The sequence below is a fragment of the Ovis aries genome, chromosome 3 (genome assembly GCF_016772045.2).
Source record: "Ovis aries strain OAR_USU_Benz2616 breed Rambouillet chromosome 3, ARS-UI_Ramb_v3.0, whole genome shotgun sequence".
Lineage (NCBI taxonomy): Eukaryota > Metazoa > Chordata > Mammalia > Artiodactyla > Bovidae > Ovis > Ovis aries.
In genome coordinates this window covers 86888943-86911560 of record NC_056056.1, presented here as the reverse complement: position 1 = coordinate 86911560, position 22618 = coordinate 86888943, and the positions used below count along the sequence as shown (strand labels likewise).

The 22618-nt window shown below is 39.7% G+C and overlaps 2 protein-coding genes across 2 annotated transcripts in view; one reads left to right on the top strand and one right to left on the bottom strand.

Annotated features, from left to right (window-relative positions):
- The window catches only part of CEBPZOS (CEBPZ opposite strand), a 37048-nt gene that overhangs the window by 1153 nt on the left and 13277 nt on the right, over positions 1 to 22618 (top strand). Inside the window, exon 2 of the mRNA XM_060412265.1 lies at positions 388 to 21280. The gene's annotated coding sequence lies outside the window, so the exon portion shown is untranslated. The remainder of the gene's footprint in view (positions 1 to 387; positions 21281 to 22618) is intronic.
- On the bottom strand, positions 6355 to 22601 carry SULT6B1 (sulfotransferase family 6B member 1). The gene is made up of 7 exons (XM_004006021.6): positions 22403 to 22601; positions 20827 to 20939; positions 18269 to 18358; positions 15968 to 16094; positions 11975 to 12069; positions 9159 to 9315; positions 6355 to 7004 (listed from the first exon to the last, which is right to left on the bottom strand). Exons 1-7 carry the CDS (start codon positions 22599 to 22601, stop codon positions 6874 to 6876), a joined length of 912 nt encoding a protein of 303 aa, XP_004006070.3. The 3' UTR covers positions 6355 to 6873.

The following is a 22618-nucleotide window of genomic DNA, read 5'->3' as shown; positions in this document are numbered from 1 at the left end:
CAAGGGAGCTAGAATTAGAACCAGAAGCCTGTACCTCAACATCCTAGCTAGGGTGAGGGGGAAGAGGCATTTCCAAAGTGGACTTTAGGTACACATTACATATTGGCTGTTGGCTTTCCCATGTCTCTTTTGCAGCCTCCAGTATTGCAGCCTATCAATGGGAAGCACTATAGTTTCCTTGATTTAACTTCCCCACATATGAAGCACTAGTGGAAGATGTGGAAGGTAGACAGGAGTCAGACCCCTCTTTTTGTGGCCCTTTGAGATGCCAGAAAGCTCCAACTATAGTGATTGTTTGCCAGAGTCCATTTACCAGCTTTGTGGGTGTGAGGTGGTTATTTCAGAGGTAACGGCAATAGCAATGACATGTTTTCTGACTTTTTAAAGCTCCTGAACTGCCCGAAAGAGCTTAAAGAAAGAAAATGACAAGCTCAAGCATGGTCAGAGGATACAAGCTTTTATGACTGCCCAGAAGAACCTCTTGCTTCCTGTCATCTCAAGGTTCATGGAGCAGAAACTAGGTGCAGAGTTCAGTGCTGCAGCTAGCTGTTATTGTATAACCTTAATCTGTATCCTCCTCAGATCTCTTCTATGAACACTGAGGCCATTGACTGGGAAAGAATAAGATCCTGGGAATTTGGGTGGATTCAAAGGAGTGAAAAAGTTAGCTTAAAGCTCAACATTCAGAAAACTAAGATCATGGCATCTGGTCCCATCACTTCATGGGAAATAGATGGGGAAACAGTGGCTGACTTTATTTTGGGGGGCTCCAAAATCACTGCAGATGGTGACTGCAGCCATGAAATTAAAAGACGCTTACTCCTTGGAAGGAAAGTTGTGACCAACCTAGATAGCATATTGAAAAGCAGAGACATTACTTTGCCAACAGAGGTCTGTCTAGTCAAGGCTATGGCTTTTCCAGTGGTCATGTACGGATGTGAGAGTTGGACTATAAAGAAAGCTGAGTGCCGAAGAATTGATGCTTTTGAACTGTGGTGCTTGGAGAAGACTCTTGCGAGTCCCTTGGACAGCAAGGAGATCCAACCAGTCCATCCTAAAGGAGATCAGCCCTGAGGGTCCATTGGAAGGACTGATGTTGAGGCTGAAACTCCAATACTTTGGTCACCTGATGAGAAGAGCTGACTCACTGGAAAAGACCCTGATGCTGGGAAAGACTGAAGGCAGGAGGAGAAGGGGACGACAGAGGATAAGATGGTTGGATGGCATCACCTACTCAATGGACAGGAGTTTGGGTGAACTCCGGGAGTTGGTGATGGACAGGGAGGCCTGGCATGCTGCGGTCCATGGGGTCACAAAGAGTCGTATAAGACTGAGCGACTGAACTGAACTGAACTGAAAGGAGTCCACTGCCCTCCAAAATTCTGCTGAGTCACCACAGCCCTTCCATGCTTGTTGGATAAGGCTGGTACAGCCAAACGTGAAGAGCCTGAAGTTGTCACCTTGTAAGGAGGTGCTGATTTTCCAAATGTCCTATTCCTACCTCATGAATTCTCTTCTAGAACTAGAATCAGATGCTAGAATGCTCCAAGAAGATACAGACAAGATCTGACCCAGAGGATACAGTTTACATAATGAAAGAATTACCTGATTTCACTAATTTTTATCAGCAGAAGCCCAAGAAAAGTGCGTGGATATGACTGTAAAGGTAACATGAGAAAAGGAACATAGTTCACAGTATGCACTCGCGCTGCCTCCAGCCCTGGGAGTGGTTCTAAGAGTTTGTTTAGTTGGTTTACTATCACCTGGGCTCAGTGGTGGCCAACATTAAATGAAATTGTGATGCCAAGTAATACAAATGAAGAAATCAAAAATACTTAGGGAATCAGGATTGTTAGAGTAGATTAATCATATGTAACCTGCCCATTCTCTTTCTAACCATGCCCCCTTAGAATATCCAAAGGACTCTCCTTCACCAGGCCTTGAGAAGTATATTTTCATCTTCGAAAAGCTCTGTGGTGGCTGTCCACAGTGGGTGAGGAATGTTGACAGGAGATGTTCCGATTGAAAAACTACCTGATTTCAATGGAGATTATGGCTCCCAGACTGGCAGAGGCCATGTGGCAACACTTACCTCCATCCTGCCTCCAAAAACAGGGCCACAGGGTCAGAGCAGTAGTCAGAAAGTTTTGCTCACCAGACACCATTAGCAGTGGTAAACTTCCTGGAGTTTCTAGTACTGAAATAGATGGCAGGCCACAGGTGTGTTACGTGAGCAGATATCTAAGACCCCTACGGCATGCACTCCTGCTCTCTGCTTTATCAGCCCACATCTCTGGTCTCATGGGGAGTTCCCTGTGACCAGGCAGCTGAGAAAGGAAAGTTCAGGTGAAGCACTATACACTGGCTTTAACTGAAATGAACTGATGTGTTCCAACAGCCCTTCAGGGAAGTGGCCCTAAACGACAGTGGGAGAAGGGAAATCCTTCCAGGGTGCAGCTTCAACCAGTACACTGAGTTGTCACTTGGGAGGAGAGAAAGCTAGTGGCCTACAGTTTACCTGGATATTTGGAGATTTGGAAGGAACAAGGTCAGAGCATTGATGATAAGGAGGTCTGGGGGAAAAGGATGTGAGTGACCACTTGGAAGGGACACAGAGTCTGAGTGTATTGGATTTCCTTGTGAATCTTCATGAGAGGTACCCCCTTCTAAGGAGACTTGAGAAGCTAGTGTGCAAGAAAACGTCTGTAGATGTCAGTTGGCGTTTCCCCAGCTACCCCAGTGCTCGTTTAACACAAACGAATAGGAATGGGTGAGATGCGCGTGCACTCTTGTCAAGGTGGATGTAAGTGCTGAATGCCCAACACTCCGACAGCGGAGCCCAACATTGAGACCCCAGCACAAGTACCCTGAACACCTATGGAGACCAGCCCGCCACTTGGTGGCAGGTTGTTACATGGAGCCCTTCCGTCATGGAGTGGGCAGGGATCTGCCTTCTGTGGAGAAAGCGTGCATTCCAGGTACGGACTTGCCTTTTCTTCCTCTAGTGCTTCTGCCAGCGCCATCATTGGTAGCCTTTCCAAGTACCTTGTTTGCCATAATGATATGCCTTAGTAAGGAACCCATTTTTCAGAGAAAGAAGTGAGGCAGTACACCGACTACCATGGGATTCAATGGTTTTATCTTGAACTTATCACCTGAAAGCAGCTGGCTTATAGGATAGAGGGATCAAGTATTAAAGACTCAGTTACAGCCCCAGGTAGGAGGCAGCACTTGGCAAGCTGGGTGTACTGTCCTTCAGGTATAGTATGTGTTCTGACCCTAGTTGCTCTTTCTTTCATGGCCAGAATACATGAGCCCAGGAATCAGCAGATGTAAAAGGGTTGTCTTCCATGATTAAACCTAATCAAATTCTTGCAAAATAAGTGCTTCCTGTTTCTATGATTTGGGGCTCTGTTTTCACCACGTGGTTCCTTGAAGAGGAATTTGAAACTGCACGTGGAGATTGCAGGTGCATCTTGCCATTAAGTTATCAAGAAAATAAAGGGGAGGGACTTCCCTGGTGGTTGGTCCACTGGTTAAGACTTCAAGCTTTCAATGCAGGGGGCGTGGGTTCCATTCCTGGTTGGGGAACTACAATCTCACACACCATGTGTCATGGCCAAAATAACAATAATAATAATGAGGGGGTTACTGATCTGGTTGGACTGATTGATATGAATTAGCAAGGGGAAATAGTGATGCAGCCAGAGGTAAGCGCATCTTCAACCCGAGGTTTCTCTGGAGTTCCTTTCAGTAGTTCCACATTCAGTGGTGAGTGATATTTTCATTAATGGAAATTGAGAGGTCTCTAACACAGGTGGGAATGTTAAGGACCCGGATCCTTCAAGACTGAAGGTCTGCATCACCCTACTAACCAGGGAGACATCTGATGGCAAAGGGAGGAATGAACAAGGAGTTATAAACACCAGCTATGGTCTCATGACCAGATGCAAAATAAAGAACCATAGAAGCATGCATGTTTTTCCATAGCTTTGTCTTTGTTATATACAAATTAACTTTTTTTTTGTAAATTAATTTATTTAATTGAAGGCTAATTACTTTACAATATTGTAGTGGTTTTTGCCACACATTGACATGAATCAGCCATGGGTATACATGTGTCCCCCATCCTGAACCCCCCTCCCACCTCCCTCCCCATATCCCATCCCTCAGGGTTGCCCCAGTGCACCAGCCCTGAGCGCCCTGTCTCATACATTGCACCTGGACTGGCAAACCATTTTACATGTGTTAATATACATGTTTCAATGCTATCTTTCAAATCGTCCCACCCTCTCCCTCTCCCACAGAGTCCAAAAGCCTGTTCTTTACATCTGTGTCTCTTTTGCTGTCTCGCATGTAGGATCATCATTACCATCTTTCTCAATTCCATATATATGCATTAATATACTGTATTGGGTTTTTTTCTGACTTACTTCACTCTGTATAATAGGCTCCAGTTTCATGTACCTCGTTAGAACTGATTCAAATGTATTCTTTTTATTGGCTGAGTAATACTCCATTGTGTATATGTACCACAGCTTTCTTATCCATTCATCTGCCGATGGACATCTAGGTTGCTTCCATGTGCTAGCTATTGTAAACAGTGCTGCGATGAACATTGGGGTACACGTGTCTCTCTTTCAGTTCTGATTTCCTCGGTTTGTATGCCCAGCAGTGGGTGGACCTCTTTTAATTGTTCTCCCTTCCCTTTTTACTTGACATTTGCTGATGGTGGTTAATTTTATAAGATAGTCTTTAGGACAGTGTCTTAAAGTGGGGTTGTGACTAAAATGAGGACGAACTATCACAGTGGGCACACAGATTTAGGAGGTAGGATAAGCATGTTTCCATTTGAAGAAGGGAACAACTGCATTAAGTGGGAACATAGATTTGTTGTTTCCTTGAAAGATTATTGGTAGAAAGAGTGGACTGTACTATATGTTATTAAGTTTGACTTAGCTTCCATTCCAACTCCCTTCCACGTCTCCACATCTCCTGGATTATAATGTATGGAAGGTTAAAACCACATTTTCCAGATTACTATGGAGTTAAAATTCTCAATATAATTCAAGTCTTGCCAGTGATGGATAAACAGTGGTGCAAGACTTGGAATATAGAAGGAAGTCCCATTTTCCTGCGACAGACCAGTTGACAAGCAAGCTCAGGGGAGTTGGCAGAAGCTGGACTCATGCTCCCCTGTCAGCTCTCAAAGGGCAGAGGCCATCTCTGGTGTCAGCAGTAGCAGTAACCCAGCAGTAAGTGACCTGAACTTTGTTCTCTTTTGGGGGGCAAAGGAGGGTGGCTCCACAACAGTGTGGAATTTTAATTCTGACACGCTGTTTCATTTGGTTTTACTTTCTTAATGATGCTGTTTTACATTTTAAATCTTAATGTTGCCCAAAATATAAATTGTTTCCTTTTTGTGTTTCTTGCTTAATAAATCCTACTCTGTGGTCATAAAAATATTAACTTGTATTTGCTTCTAAAAACGTAGCCTTTAAATCATCTTTTGACATACAGCCTTTTAATTTGTATGGAATTAATTTTTTTGAGTGATGTGCAGTAGTGGTCTGATTTTATTTCTTCTCTATCATAAGCAGTTGTCTTTGCATCAAATGTTGAAGAGTTTAGTCTATTCCTATGATATGCAATGCCACCTCTGTCGTATTTGAACTTTCTTTACATTCATGGGTCAGTTTGGCCACTGTATTTTATTCTGTTTGTTTTATTTTGTTTGGTTTATTTGTCTATTCCTGCTCCAATCATATGGGCTTGGGCGTTAAAACCCAAGTCTCTGTTCCTGCAGATTCCTGATTGACATCTCAAGGTCTTCTCTGATTCTTATTCACTCTAGTTCTCAGTTCTCTCTTTAGTTTTGGTCTCTGTTAAGTCCACTCACTTTATTGGAAGCTGACCAGTGCCCCTGAAGGAATTTTTATGTAGCCTTTCTTGGTGTTTTGAGGGAAGAGTCTTCAGTTTACTTAATCTACCATACTGCTAGAAATAGTCCTGTAATCTTTCTCAAAGCAATTTTATTTAACTTTTTTATGACTCATTCTATTCTTAACTGTGTAGAACTTAGCTTTACAGTGAAACTAGCTATAGTGTAACTATTAAGGAGATTGTTGAAAGGTGTTTTGTTTTTTTTTTTTTTCCCCAGAACACTTTCTGCTTTCTCTTGTAGATCCACATGCTTACTTGAGGCTCTCTGGTAGGAAAGCCTTCATGCCAGAATAACACAACCTCTAATATTTAGCTTTAAAGTAAAGCTTGTATTAAGTAGAAATATGAAGTCCCTTGAGAGTGGGCTTCCATAGAGCTTTCTGAAATGACACACACAGAGTACATGAGCAATGTGTTTTTCTTGAATCAAATTAGAATAGGATTTATTCATTTTACTTCAGGGAGAATTGGAATTAAATTTCCCACAGCAGTAAGTTCAGAAAGGATCAGATCACAAGGGCTCTGATCCATACTGAGGAAGAGAGGGATTTTTGTGAGAGGGCAAAACATTGTGATCGTGATCACAGGCCTTCCTGTGATCAGACAGAAAGGCCTGTCTCATCTATGCACAAACAGATTTAGGTATATCTCTGATAGTATTGGCCTATGGTCTTGTGTGAACCCAGAGCATGAAAGAAGTTAAAACTCCAGGATACATCACTAAATACAGCATCCCTTTTGGATGGCTAAATTATCTTTCTGTAAAAAGTGAACAAACTTATGTTTGTGCTCAAAATTTTCATTTGTTTTCATTATTAAACATTGTTTATGTCTAAAATGTTTTTAATTATCATTATTGATTGATTATTATGTAATTATTGATATTTAAATTCAGTTATTATTAAGGAAAATAAGCTGAATTGACCAGAATCAAGGCTGGCAGTATGAGTTATACTTCAACTTTGTTCCCAGGGCAGTGCCAGCTAAGCACTCTTTGAATTTTTCGTCCATTTCCTGGTTCTGAGTTTCACTGAACAGGTTTTTCCAATCACCAACTTCACCTACAACACACACAAAAAAAATAGTAGACTTAGACACCTGTTAGAATATTTCATCTTGATTTTACCATTTCTCCGTGCAGAGTTTCACTTTGAAATGTGAAATGGACACATGAAAAAAAATTACACAGTCTTAAAAAACTAGTGTAATTTTTCTTGTAAAGTTAGCAAGATCCACTTGGGCGTCCCTGTTGGTGCGGTGTGCTGTGGTAGGTGATGTACTTTTTCAGTGTCACTAAGGGGGCCCTTGACCTCAGTGACCTCCTATCCCCACCCCTCTTCCAACACCTGGGACCAAAATACCACTTTTTTAGAATCATTTTTTTCTTTCTAAAGTCTTTTAGAAAAGTCTTTTAATACTTTAAATACCCATTGAGAAGATAAATTAATATTTTTTATAGCAGCTTTTGGTTAAGTCTCCAAGTGCTGAAAATTTCGCAAAAAAATTATTATTTTGCCTGAGATTGAGATATATTTTTCTTATGTGATTTTAAAAGTAAAGAAGTTACTCTTTTCCTTAGACTCTTTTGATGATTTGGGTTGAAGTTGTTAAGCTCCTTGTTGCATAGCTAATGGAATGTATATTTATAAAGCAGTTTTAATGATGTGAGGAAATGCTTACATATATGAAGGGAATAAAAAAACAAAACTCTTTACAAATGTCATCAACAATATGAAACATCACAGAATAAGGCTGGAAGAAATGTGTCAAAAAGTCAAACCTGCCTCTGGTGGGAAAAATGTGGATAATTTTTAGTACTTTTTCATATCTTTCTGTACTTTCTGAATTTTCTACATGGAATAGTGTAATATTTTAAAATCACTACTTTTAGAATTTTTTTCTATTCTGAAGAGTATTTGATTAATCATATATAGAAAGGTTTTATTTTTCCCCTCTTCTTAAAGCTAATAAAATGAGGCATAAAAATCAGAGTTAAAGTCAGAAGGCAAACCAAAGCCAGATTTATATACAATGTATATTCACAGTGGATTTTTTTAAATGAGTCTTCCTTTGACAAAGTATAGTAGAATCAAGTAGACCTACATTTGTATCCCGTTTCATTAATTAGCTTTGTGCGTGCATGGTAAGTTGCTTCAATCGTATCTGATTCTGTGTAACCCTATTGACTGTAGCCCACCAGGCTCCTCTGTCCATGGGATTCTCCAGGCAAGAATACTGGAGTGGGTTGCCATGCCCTCTTCCGGGGGATCTTCCTGACCTGGGGATCGAATCTGAATCTCTTAGTCTCCTGCATTGGCAGTTGGGTTCTTCACCACTAGTGCACCTAAGAAGCCCAATTAGCTTTGTGACAAAGGATCAGTTAATATCTCTGAGTCTTGGTGCCCATATTATAAAATTAAGGATTTAATATATTTTTGCTGTAAAATTTAATCCCAGCAAAGGGCCTAACAATGATTCATGCCTAATAAGTGATAGTTGTTATATATGTTGCCTCTAAATCACATTATACTTTAATTATATATGCAATAAAAAAGAAAGCTGACAATCCTTGGGCTATATTATCATAAATTTGCATAAGAAATTAGAATACTTTAATGAAATTTAGTAAAATCATCAGTGCCAGAGACAACTGGTTGCCTATCCAACACTCATTTTCTCCTTCTCCTTTATTAATAAAACTTTGATTTTAATTGAGTAATAACACACCCACCTTTTAAAAAAATTACATTTTTCAGCCAACAGCACGGTAAGAAGTGACCAATGAGATGTAAGCCACTGAATGAAGCTTCCCACAAAGTTCTGTAGAGGGGGCTCACTCAGCAAATGCATGTGATTCTCTTGCCACTCCATTTTTATTTTAATAAAATAACCCTTTAACTTTATGTAATTCAGGAGCTCTAGCTGAACAGGGAGGCCTGGCGTGCTGCGATTCATGGGGTCGCAAAGAGTTGGACACGACTGAGCGACTGAACTGAACTGAGCTGCTCTCCTTTTATCAGCAGGTGGCAAGAGAAAGGTGGGAGGAGCTTAGTACTCTAAAAGATAGCGTGGAGTTACCAGTTCCAGCTCTGATCTATGTCAGACTTCTTGTTGAGGAAGAGACAAAGAAAATCCTGTCTTCTTCAGTATAAAGTTGTTTGAATTGCCTTTTATGTGCAGACTGATGGATGGCTCAGAAATCAAGGCAGCTTTACCTTTGCGGAACAGGAATGGGCCCACAGCACCGTGTGTTTCCTGGGATTTTGCTCGCATGGCGTGGAAGGTACTTTGTGCCGAAATAGTTTGAATCTGCTCCCCAGATGGAGAGAATCCGAAGAACTCAGCAATTCGTTTTATTCCAGTGGCCAGATTCTGAAAACAAAATTTTAGAGGATAGACTTCTTTCTATGGGAATTGTGCCCCAAGCAAAGACAGGCTTCTTAGAATGTATTTTAAGCCTAATTCTCTAATTCAGGTGTCCCTTTCTATCTCTTCAAACTTACTTTGATACTTCAGTATAAATATTTGAAATTTCCCTTTACGATACTCTGTACTGATTTTACTTTGTAGTTTCAATTTACGACTTATTGAACTATTCAGGGTATAGAGTGACAGTGAGCATTCATTAGTAGGGTAGAATTTTATCTAAGATGACATTCATTTTGTTAAAAAGCACCAGTATAAACCAGCTGAGGAAATTAATACATTTATATGTGCTCATTCAAATTCTCTTTTCTTCTAAATCCTGTTTGTAGCTAATACTTAATTCTATCAAGAAAGGCTCATTTTTAGAATCATAAAAGCTAGAATGAGTCTTGGAATATATCATTTAATACCTTTGTATCATCAACCTTCTCAACAGTATCATTGACCAATGGAGATTTAGAAATCTTCCAGAACAGTTTCTTAAACTGTATTCTACAAAACATTAATATATTTCAAGGTGCTGATAGATGTTTCATCGGGGGAAGGAGGGTTAAGGGTTGCAGTCAAATAAATGTGGAAGCTTTGGATTAGTAAAGGTAAGGTTTTGTCTGTTTGTTTGTAGAATCTGTCAATCTTTAATACGCTAGCGTGCAATCTGAATTTCCCAAAGGAGCAGGCTATCTACTACAGCAGTCCCCAAATCAAATTGAACAGGCAACCTCCTACCAACTGCAAGAAAGAATGATTAGCATTTGGGACAACACTAACATCCATGAATCACAAGTTTTTTTAGGAACATTCTAGACGAGAAGGGGAAAAGACTACATTAATATGTTCTTTCATGTTATATGTATGCATACCATAAACAGAAGGGATGAATTCCATTACACTTTTTTGTTTTATAAGAATGTCAGGAGAAACTAGTGTTAAAGACCCAATTCAGTTAGAGAGCATTTGAGTCTCTTCCCCTTTAACGTGCTTTCTTCCCTGGAGCTCCGGGAGTCTGGTTTCCCTCCTATGTCATTAGCTACTCCTTAGTCGCCTTTGCTGATTCTTCCCTTTTTATTCAAACTTTTCATGTTGGAGGGCTGCAAGCCTCAGTTCTTGGTCAACTTCTCTGTCCCTCTGCTTACATATTAGATATGTAATCTCATGACTTTAAATGTCGTTTGTGGGCCAGATTTACATCAGTAGCTCAGAACCCTTTCTGCATTTGAGACTTCAATACCCAACTGCCTACTTGGCCTCTCCATTTGGATGACTGATAAACATCTTAGCCTTCTGATGTTTAAAACCAGATCCCTGGTCTTCCCCACAATCCTGCTTCTCCTACTCGCATGGTGACAGCTCAATCCTCCCGGTTGGTTGGACCAATAATACTGGGGTCTCATCCGACTTCTGTTTGTTCTCACTACTCTTTCCCTCATCCAGTCCAGCAGCAAATCCTACTGGCTTTTCCATCAACATAAGTTCAGAATTCAACCACTTCTCTTCCCCTCCATGGCCCTTTCAGGTCTGAGCCACCATTCTTCCTTGCATTGCCTAGACTAGAGCAATAACCTCCTCATGGGTTTCCTTGGGTTCTCTTTCCTTCTCTCTAAAATATTCTCACACACCAGACAGAATGATCCTGTTAAAAACACGTCAGTTCCTACCACTCTTCTGCTCGAAATCCTACAGTGACTTCCCATTTCACTCGGAGTGAAAAGCAAAGTATTTCGGTGATCTGCCACTCCATCTCTCCCCCTCCAGTCCACCCCCTTACGCCTGTCCTCATCGGTTAGTCCCTTCTGGTCCATCCCTACAGCCAACCGCATCTGCTCCTTTCCATAATCCTTCCAGGAGCACTCCTACCTCAGGGCCTTTGCTCCAGTCTGCTCTGCCTGGAAAGCTCTTACTCTGGTTACCTACTTGGCTCACTCCCTCATCTGCCTCCGATCTTGGTTCATGTCACATGCCTTCCATGAGGTTTCCACTATCCATCCTATTTCATGCTGAGATTTGTCCAGTATCCCAACACCCCCACCCTTGGGGATTTCTAGTTTTCCTTAATCAGCTGTGCTGTTTCTTCATTCTCACATATTATGTACATTTAAAATTTTTATTGTATTTATTGTTTATCATTCTGTCTCCCCACTTTCTCCAGCTAGAATGTAAGCTTCTCCCATATAGTGAACTTTAGTCTGTTCACTGATAAATTACAAAGGCCTAAAACAATGCTGAACTCACTAAATGTTTGTGAAGAAGCAGTTTTTAAAAATAACATTATATGGAAAAATTAATTCAAAGCTAAAAGCATATTCAGTTAAACCTCAATAGAGACCTATTGTTTCTGCCATTCCTAATTTGGACTCTCTATCAAAGAGGGGAAAAAAGCAGTCACTGTTAGTAGTAAGTTCCTAAGAATTATTTTATTTCTATTAAATAAACAATCTAAACACATATGCATTGTTTGTTTTTTGCCCCTAGCACTGTACCACATATATGGAATATTTTTAAAAACTGAGTATAATATTTGTTCATGCAATCAGACATTATGAATAAATGTTCTATGTTGTCATTTATAGTAAATCTTGCTATAGAATACCAATAATCATAATCTCACCTCTCTCAGGTCTTCATATAATATGAACATAACATTTTCATCATCAAGATGTTTGTTCCAATTAATTGCAAAATCAAAATAGCTTCCCCAGGAAACTAAAAATACAGGGAAAAAATAACTTCTTAAGAAATTTTAAATAATTGAGGTTAAAATGATAGAATGAGAATAAAATGGTTAATGTGTGCCCTAAAATATAAACTATTTGTATGTGTGTATGATCAAACAAGACTATAAGATTACAAATCCCTGCTCCAAAAGAACTGACATAAATCAGTCCTGATGTCAGATTTTCTCATTTTCTTATTTTCAGGAACAGTAGCACAACTAAGCCAGTTGTAAAAATGGTTTCACAAGAACTACAAATTTTCATGAACATTTAGGTGACTGAAGTAATTCAGAAATAGTGAATGATACGTGAAAATCGACAGATATAATGTCAGAAAGAAATGATGAGACATGTTATCTAGACTAGCATTGTCCAATAGAAATGTCATGCAAGCCACATCTGTAACTTTAAGTTTTCTAGTAGCCATGTTCAAAACAGTAAAAAGAAGCAGGTGAAATTAATTTGAATAGTTTAATCTATTTAACCCACAGATCCCAAAATGTTATCATTTCAGCATGTAAGCAGCTTAAATAATTATTAGTGAAACACTGCCCTTATTTTTTTTTTAAATTCTAAGGCTACAAAAGCTTGTGGGTATTTTACACGTATAAAGAACATCAATTTGATTAAGTTTTTTTGCCAAAAATAATTGATGTGTATTTAGACTTCATGAAACTTACAGTTGAAAAAACAGATTCACACACTCATACCAAACTTACTTAGAAGTTTCCAGCAACTGAATTGACTGTCTTAAAATATAAATTAAAATTAAAATTTAAAATTTAGCTCTTCACTTGCACTAGTCACATTTCAAATGCTCAATTTCTATATGTGGCTAGGGGCTACCATATTGGACAGTGCAGATCTAGACAGCTGTGTGCCTTTGAGAAACTCCCTAAACCTCCTTGTACCTTAGTTTCCTCGAATGGGGTTGTTGTGAATTTTAAGTGAATTAACACATGTCAAATGCTTAAAACAGTGCCTGATTAATAATACCCACTCAAATATTAGCCAATATTAACATTACTAGTAATAATAATATTGTCATAATTATTATCATGATTTGAGCCAGGCAGTTTCTACATGTTTTGTTGTACAAAATACTATAAATTTCCTGCCCCAAATATAGTACACTCCCTTCTTTGCTGTAAACCAAACCCTGATTAGTTGGGTCTGAGCTAGTCAGAGGGTTCTGTTTCTCACTTTCTGCCTCCCTTTGGACTCTGGTCACATGAAGTAGTCCTAGCCAGCAATCAGGAGTCTGCTGGAAGGTTTCTAGAACAATTATTCCTGTCACGGTGACCTTTCTTCGTGATCTGAAGGTGATGCTCAGAGGGACAGTGGACAACTTGAGAGAATGTTGCAAAAAGCATGACAGAGGGGCCCAGGGAACCTCAGAGCTGCTGACCCAACCTTACTGGTCTACTGGGTCAGTTGCTATCTCCAGATTTCTTAGTTAAGTGAAGAAAATAAAACCTGATCTGTTTATGCCACTGTGGTGGGGTTTTCTGCTTTTCTAAATGTTTTATTGATATGCATACATTTCATCTTTCATTGCTTTTTAAAGCAATCCAGTATGATAGGTACAATTTTATACCCATTTTATTGATGGAGAATTAGAAACCCAGAGGACCTAAGTAACCATTTTAAGGCTGCACAATAAGTTATGTGTTATTGACATCTTTTAATGTTAGTTTGACCCCAGAGCTATTGCAACCAAACAAAATACAATACTGTGTTACCTCTCATAGGTCAGGTATTCTTATTTTCTCTTTACAACTAAGGAAATCAAAGTTTAGAGTCTTTCTCTGCCTCTTATTTTCTTCTTTGTAACATGGTGATAGTAATAGTATTATCCTCATTTGGTTATTATGAAAATTAAAATACTGTGTGTTAGGAGCAGCATGCCAGCATGCCTGGCATGTGGTAAGTGCTCAATAAATGGTAGCTAGTTTACTCTATCTAGTGTTAATTACTAACACATAATAATAAGTGATGAAGCCCAAGCCAGGCCTTCTCATTCTACATCCTGTACGTTTTCAGTACATTCAGCCGCCTCTCTCTGTAAGTTGACCTTAACAAGTTTACAAGGCAGAAAATCCATCCAAGTTATTAATATCAGTGCCACTTCTTATCATTGTTAATCAAACGATTAGACTAAAAGGATCAGCAACAAAGATTCCCTAAACTAGATTGTCCCAATGATGATGAGTTTCTCCACCACTGAATGTTCTCTTGTGTTGTATCAATGGAGTATAATGTTTTAGATTTGCCTTAACTGCCTCCATCTGGTCTTAGTGAGTAGTTACTAAACAAGCCAAATCTTTCCTGTCCGTGCTTCATCAGCACCTTCTGTATACTTTCTTTTTCTCTCCTACACCCCAATCCCAAGACTTAATCTTTGCTAAGGACTCAGTACTGTACCCAGTGTCTATTCATACGGGATAGTGTCGCATTCGGAGAAGGCAATGGCGCCCCACTCCAGTACTCTTGCCTCGAAAATCCCATGGACGGAGGAGCCTGGAAGGCTGCAGTCCATGGGGTCGCTGAGGGTCAGACACGACTGAGTGACTTCACTTTCACTTTTCACTTTCATGCATTGGAGAAGGAAATGGCAACCCACTCCAGTGTTCTTGCCTGGAGAATCCCAGGGACGGGGGAGCCTGGTGGGCTGCCGTCTAGGGGTTGCACAGAGTCAGACAGGACTGAAGCGACTTAGCAGCAGTGTTGCATTGCTGTGCTGATCCCCTTTAAATGTGGTCCTTTTAGAGGGACTTGGTAGCAACTCCCTAGTGGCTCAGACAATAAAATGTCTGTCTGCAATGCAGGAGATCTGGGTTCGATCCCTGGGTTGGGAAGATCCCCTGGAGAAGGAAATGGCAGCCCACTCCAGTATTCTTGCCTGGAAAATCCCATGGACAGAGGAGCCTGGTAGGCTACCGTCCATGGGGTTGCAAAGAGTCGGACACAGCTGAGCGACTTCACTTCACTAAGGTCATCTGGCATTAATTCTTCCTTGCACTATACTGTAAGCACTCAACAGAGCCACTTACTACTAAAAAGAGACATTTATTCACCTCTGGCCACTATACCCATGGAAGTAGAGTTGCTGCCACATACAAGTAACTGAGACCGTTGGCAAGTGATTTAAGTTTTTTATAGTTAATACTGCCTTATTCATAGTTGGTATGGTCTTAAATGAGATATGTGTATATAATACCTAGTTTGGTAGCCGGAGCATTTGTAGGCGCTTATGAAAGTATGGTTATCAGTAACCAGAGGTAAAACCTTCAACATGATCTAACAAAACCTTACTTGCTTTCTGGCAAACAAGTATCGTAGGTGTGGCAGCTCATTGTCATGGTTTTCTTCTTTTTTGGCTTTTATCATTGTGCTATACAGAGACTTGTGGGAAGTGAATCTGAAATGCTTTTTGTACATGTCTATTTCAGGCCTTTTTGTCCCATGTCTGTTCTATGGCTATTTAACATTCATCCTCAGCATATTGAATTGTCCAAATTATTTTGTAAAAAAGTAATGTACTGTTTGATGCCCAGAAAGCTTTATTTAAAAGTAACATTGTGGTTCCTGGATCTGCCTTAATTTATTTTTTCTTTCTTTTTTAAAGTTATTAATTTTTAAAATTGAAGTATAGTCAATTTACAATGCTGTGTTAGTTTCTGGTGTGCAGTATAGTAATTCAGTTGTATATGTAGTCTTTTTCATATCCTTTTTTGTTGTAGGCTGTTGCAATATATTGACTGTAGTTCCCTGTTCTATACAGTAGGTCCTTGCTGTTTCTTTCTTTATCCTAAAACACATTTGAATTTTTGTATTTCTGTGATCATCTGTTGAAGTCAGAAGGAACCTTTTACCAACAGCCATACCTTGTCCTTTCATGAACTGTCTGAAGAAGTCATCCCAAGACCCATAGCTTGGGATATCAGGAACATCATTGTGGAAATGGAAAAAAGATACTGCTGTGTCTTTAGGGTTTCGAAATAGCACCAATATCTGGAGAGAGAAAATTAAGTTATCTAGGTTTAGGCGTTGAACTTTGGAAAACTGAAAGTATGAACATTGTGTCCTCTTGTATACGCCCTGATTTTGTTGAGGTAGAAAGAAAGAAGGAAGTTGAAGAACAGGAGCTGGCAGATAAGGAAGCCTGGGGAAAAGGGGGAAAGAAAGAAGAAAAAGAAGATTGATATTGTAACACTGAATTTTTGCTAACAAACTGAGACAGTAAAATGTCATATGTAGACCGTGTAAAAAGGGATGAAGAGCAGGCTCACAAGAGCTGAAAAGTTAAACCACCCCAAAAGTAAAAATAACAATAATGTTAAGGACAACAAAAATAATGTTTAGAGTTTCATGGGAGAAGATCAAAGAAGGGCAGGTTGGAGGTGTGATGGGTGATGTGGAGGAAACAGAACTTCTGAATTTCAGTGTTATGTCGGCCTTCTCTGATGAGGCACAAATTCATTTTTCTGAATGAAAAGTGTGAAATAAATGTTGTAAAGAGCAAACTGAAACCCAAGAAAACCCCCTAAATTGCAGAACACTTGGCCACCCCAAGTGGGTTTGGGCCCTCTGGCCAGATTTCCCTTTAAAGAACTGAGAATGTTGTGGAATACATTATTACTGAGCACTGTTAGAGACCTTGGCAGAATTGGAGACAGCATACAAGAGGTTCGGAAGACCGGAAACAGGCAGGTAGCATTTCCCTTTTGGAAAGAGGAAACTGCCGCCTGCAAAGTACAAAATGACCTCCATTTTGGAGATGTTTTTGGAATTGACTAAATAGATGACTTGTGGCCACAGAAAAGAGCAAGTAATAACCACCAGTGGGCAACACAGGTTCTCTAAGAAAAAGTCGTTTCTAATGGCAGTTTTTCCTTGGACAGAGTTCTTAAGTTAGTAGATTTGTTGCTTATGACTTCCTCTGCAAATGGAAGAAGGCATGCCGGCAGCAGAAACATTTAAGCACATAAAACTGATGCAAAGGAGGCTGGAAAAGTAACGTAAAACTGCCCAGAGATTTTTAATAAAACTGTCCTGACTAGACCATCATCAACATTTTAATGCGGATTTCAGGTTAAGATATAGAAGCTCTATTTATCAAATTTGTAGATGGCTTGAAAGTGAGAGGGAGTCTGGATTCCAGAGCACCTCCTCAATCTAAAGTCGTGAACTGCCAGTAGTAGGGCACCACTGCATAGAGATGACTGTGCTAGTCTATGTCTTTGTTGAGATCTAAACCTCTGCCTCTAATCCAAATACATCAGATTCTTGTCACTTGAGGGTCTTATATTTGGGGCTCTGATTACCACTGAGGAACCTCTCTGGCTCATAGCAATTTATAATTTTGCAAAGACGTAAGTTAGCATGGTGAAGGCCAGCAGGCCGGAGTGTATGGATGAAACCTCAGTATCAACTTCTTACCTTAACTGTCGTTCATCTTTTGCCCTGCCTTCTTGTGAAAGTAAAGCTTTGTTCAAAAGGCTGCTTGCTCCAAATCCAAATGCTTTATACATTACTTTAGCTCTGTGTCTTATGGAATAATCAAGGGGGAAAAAAGAATCCTACTGAGGTTTGTGATTCTACTGAACTGCATTAAACTGGGAAAATTATGGATTAAAGCGGTATTTCCAATTTGGGAGATTCTCAGTATAAAGAAACACTATTTTACAGAGCCATCCACACCTGGCAGAGGGGACAGAGCAGTCCCTTGTAATGGGAGATGTGAGTAGTCCAGACAGCCACTCGGTGGAATTCAAATACCTAACGGGGGTTAGGGGCTTCCCCGGTGGCTCGGTCTGCACCGTCTGCAATACAGGATAAAGGATCCGTCTGCAATACAGAAGACCTGGGTTTGATACCTGGATTGGGAAGATCCCCTGCAGAAGGAAATAGCAACCCACTCCAATATTCCTGCCTGGAAAATCCCATGGACAGTGGAGCTTGGTGGGCTACTTTATGCATATGTTTTATATCCCGGCTGAAAATACATTTCATTTGAATGCAACTATAGCCAATATAGCTGAAGAAAAAACAACAAAGGAAACACCAAACTGCACACTTTCTTCATTAAAATTCTGTGACGAGTAGCAAACTCATCCTGTGCCTCAGCAAGCCAATATCTATACAGGAAGAACTTCACATTGAAATACCAGTAGAGGGGGACTCACCTTGGCTCTGTTCTGGAAGATGGATCCAGGTAATTGGTCATAATGGAGATGAGTTACCAAAATCCTTGGTGATGGAAACTGTTTCATTCTCTTGAAAATATAAACAAGGTTAAATCTTATGTGGTGTGTGTGTGTGTGTGTGTGTTGTGGGTGTGTGTGTGTGTTGTGTATGTGGTGTGTGTTGTGTGTGTGTGGTGTGTGTGTATGTGTGTGGTGAATCACTCCTAGGTTTAGTACCTGAAGAGCAGTCTCAGTCTCTACTATTATTCCTCTTCCACATCCTTCTCTAGATTTTCTTTATTTCTGTTTTCTTGGTGGGGGATGAGGAATGGAGAATCACAAGGAAATACGCAATTGAAAACTTCCTTTTGAACTTCCTTCTTCTGTCCTGCTTTCCATTGCCCAATCTTTTTTTTTTTTTTGGTCTGTTTTTTTTTTTTTTTTTTTTTAGAAAAATTTACCTTTTCCCACAGCCATCCCCAAATCATTTTCTTCAAGACAGCTCAAAATCTGCAATCCACTCTTTCACTTAATGAGGATCTTTTCTACATTCAAAGTCATTAACAGAAATGTTCAAGTCTTTCTATAGCTCCTCCAAATTCATTTTTAACATCTAGATCTTTTTTTTCTTAAACCAGCAAAACTCCATGCAGTCAAATATCCTAACAGAACCTGAAAGTGCAGAATCACTTAAATATCTGAGAAATATCTTATGAGAGAAATTCTTGTCAATATAAGGACTCTATAATTGATTCTTTTTGTCTTTGTAATCTAATTCTACTGATAATTTACAAAACGAAGCTCTGTTTAATCGGATAGGGTTAAGGCTTTTTTCTCAAAATCAGACCTTTAGTGTATGTTCTGTGGTGGGCTAATGCGTTCAGTGTTTTTTTCCATGCTGGTCATCATTTCAAGCAATGAAATTATATTTAGACGATTATAGCCAATGGTTCTGTGAAAAATTAACTAGAGACCCCAACTCAAGCAAGGGAGCAAAAACTGACTTAAAATTTTTTAAAATCAATGCTATGGGCCCAAGTGATGATTAGTAGTCATTGTTCTTGATTCCAGTTTTGGAAGTACTTTTACATTCATTCACAATAATCCTCTCAGGTAGATATTGTAACCCCCATTTTAAGGATTAACAAGAGACTTTGAGGTTTTAAGTCATTTGTGCAAAATCACACAGATGGCAATTTTCAGATTAAGTGACAGAGTGCCATTCCCACCAAACTGCATGGCCAAAAATCTCTTTAAGACATGTGAGAAATGGTAAAGTTCCTTAAAAGGGTTAGAAAAATATCCAGCAGGAAAATGGAGGTTAATTGTAACAAAACTAGGTAAATGTATAATTATATGTTCACGAAAATGCATGATATAGCCGTAAGCAGTGTAAAGTCGAAATACAGATACATCTCAATAAAAAAATGTATATATTTTAGAAAAATTTTCTGTATAAAGTGAATAACCATTAAATGAAGCTTATCCTCTCACACATTTCCATTTTAAAATAAAAGGCACATTGCATAGAAAACGATCTTTGTATATGAAAAATGAAAGTGAAAGTCACTCAGTTGTGTCCAACTCTTCCATGGACTACAGTCTACAGTCCATGGAATTCTCCAGGCCAGAATACTCGAGTGGGTAACCTTTCCCTTCTCCAGGGGATCTTCCCAACCCAGGGATCGAACCCACGTCTCCTACATTGCAGGAGATTCTTTACCAGCTAAGCCACAAGGGACAATTATAATGCAAAAAGTGCTTTTAAAAATACTCTAAGAGAAAAATAAACATTTCTGATAAATTATAGACATCAAAAGACTTTAAAACCCAAATCCCTGAACACCTCATTTACAATATATTTTTCTGTTACTTCGGCCCAGTCCATGGAAATAAGTTTCCTTCCAACTGGGATCCAACTTCTAAGTTTGTATTTGTCATCCTGGCAAGTGTCTCCCTCTCTTTCCAGAAATTTTCTGAACGCCCTAAGTGACTTTATTTTTAGGACCTGTGTTCTGTCTGCCTGTTGGGAGTTTCGCTGGTGAGCACTTCTGGTAAGTTTTGCTGGGAATGTGGTTTCCAGTTGGATACAGTCTTCCCTTCCCACCATGTGTTTCTGGTGTGTCTAAGTGTGGAGGGGGGCTGGATGGTCCTCCTCTCTCCTGTTCTGTCCAAGCACCAAAATCTTGAGGCAGATCCTTCCTCCCCCTTCTTCTTGTCCTTCCTGGCAGGGAGAACAACATCCTGTCTCACATCCAGGCCCTACCTAGTTAGTTACGTTGATAAGGTGAGTAATAACATGCGATAGATAATATTAATAACAGGTAGGATGACCTGTTACTGCCTTCACACAAACACTGATGATTTAATCGTTCATAAGTAATAGCAATAAGGTGATTCTGTAGTAAAATGAGATAATTCCTGAAAAGTGCTGGGATTATATGATAAGCACACAATGAATTATTTAGTGTTGTATTTTCTGAACTCAAAACTAAAAATCCCCCAATTTTACTTTCTAGAATAATTTGCTCTAAGTTTCAAGGCTCTTTTGTACCAACCTGATATTTTTCTGGGTCCCCACATTCAAGAACTGGGAATTCTGGGTATTCATACTTTTGTTTAGAATCAGCAAACATTAATTCATTAACGATGTGGAGAATCCAGTTAGAACCTATAAGAAAAATCAGAGAATCGAAGCTCATTAAGGAGTCTTGATATAATAAAAGCATGTTACTTAAACATACATATCATAAAAATTAAAATCTACAATGAGAGAATTCCCTGGCCATCCAGTCATTAGGACTCTCTGCTTCTGCTCCCAGGGGCCCAGGTTTGATCGCTGGTCTGGGAACCAAGATCCTGCAAACTATGTTACAGCCTTAAAAAAAGAAAAAAAAGAAAAGAAAACCTACAACAATTCCCTGATGTGTACAACTGGTTCTTCTGCATTCAGAATAACCTGGGCTGTGGAAAGAAGCAGAGTTTTATGGAAAAGAGCATTTACTTACTCTGGTATAAAAATCAGATTATCTTGTTTCTTAAATTTCTCCTTTAACAAGAGGCAATGCTTTTTAAAAAAAATCTAGAATATCTTCTTTACAGAACAATGTTATACTATAGAAATGGTTGTTTATTGTATATCATATATTTTACCTTAAATTAATGAATGTTTTCTACAGAAATGTGTGATTTTGATTTTTATAAAAATACAGCATCAATTAAAAAAGAGAATATGAAATGGAGTTGGCTTTAACAAACAGAGATGGAATAACAGTTAAAAATGATCAAAAGTAGGACTTTCCTGTGGTCTAGTGGTTGAGACTCCATGCTTCCACTGTGGGGGTGCAGGTATGATCCCTGGTCAGGGAACTAAGATCCTACATGCCACCAAAAAGAAAAAAAAAATCAAAAGTAGATTGTATAAAATAAGGTAATTTAGTTTCTTAACATCTTATCCTCCACTGATGAAGGACCACTATAAAGCTAGCTTGAGAAACAGGAGGATTGGTCTTTGATCCTGAAAAATAACTTAGTACATGGAAGGCACAGATGTTTATAGACAAGCCCATGCTTGTCTTCAGCCAAAAGTCAAGATGAACATCTTGGCTACCCTGAGTACTCCATGGAAAGCGGGCCCTGTTTCTGTTTGCTAGCCCCACCATACAGCTCCTTCTGCACTCATCATCCATCCTGTTCTTTTCACACACACCTCCTCCCTCAGACACTGCGTCACACATGTTTCAGTCGTGTCTGACTCTTTGTGACCCCATGGATTGCAGCCCGCCAGGCTCCTCTGTCTGTGGGATTCTCCAGGCGAGAATACCGAAGTGGGTTGCCAGGCCCTCCTGCAGGGGATCTTTCCAACCTAGGGACTGAACCTGAGTCTCCTGCATCACAGGCGGATTCTTTACCACTGGGCCCCCGGGGAAGCCCTCAGACACTGGGGTTTCTAAATCTACCAGTTCTAGTTACTGATTTCACAGGCTCTGTTCTGATTCACCATAGCTACCCACCTCTCCAGCTTCTGGCTTCGTGTAGAGATGAGATGGCCTGCCCTCCTCCCACCTTCTCCTTGCACCTTCCCCATCTACTCACTCTGAAACAGTGCCCTTGTAGAAAAGTTTTGTTAGTTACCACACTTTGGATAAGATGCTAGAACTATGTCATCGCTTCTGGCTTCAAAGGCGTCCAGGGCTTTGAAAGTCTCTGAGGTGCACATGGTGACTGGGTAAGGAATCCCCTGATAGGTGAAAAGCAAGTGAGACAGTACAGTTTCTTTTGATTTTTCCAAAGCTTCATCAATGTAGTCAATAAATTTGGAATTAGTAGTCATTCTGGCTCCCTGCTGAA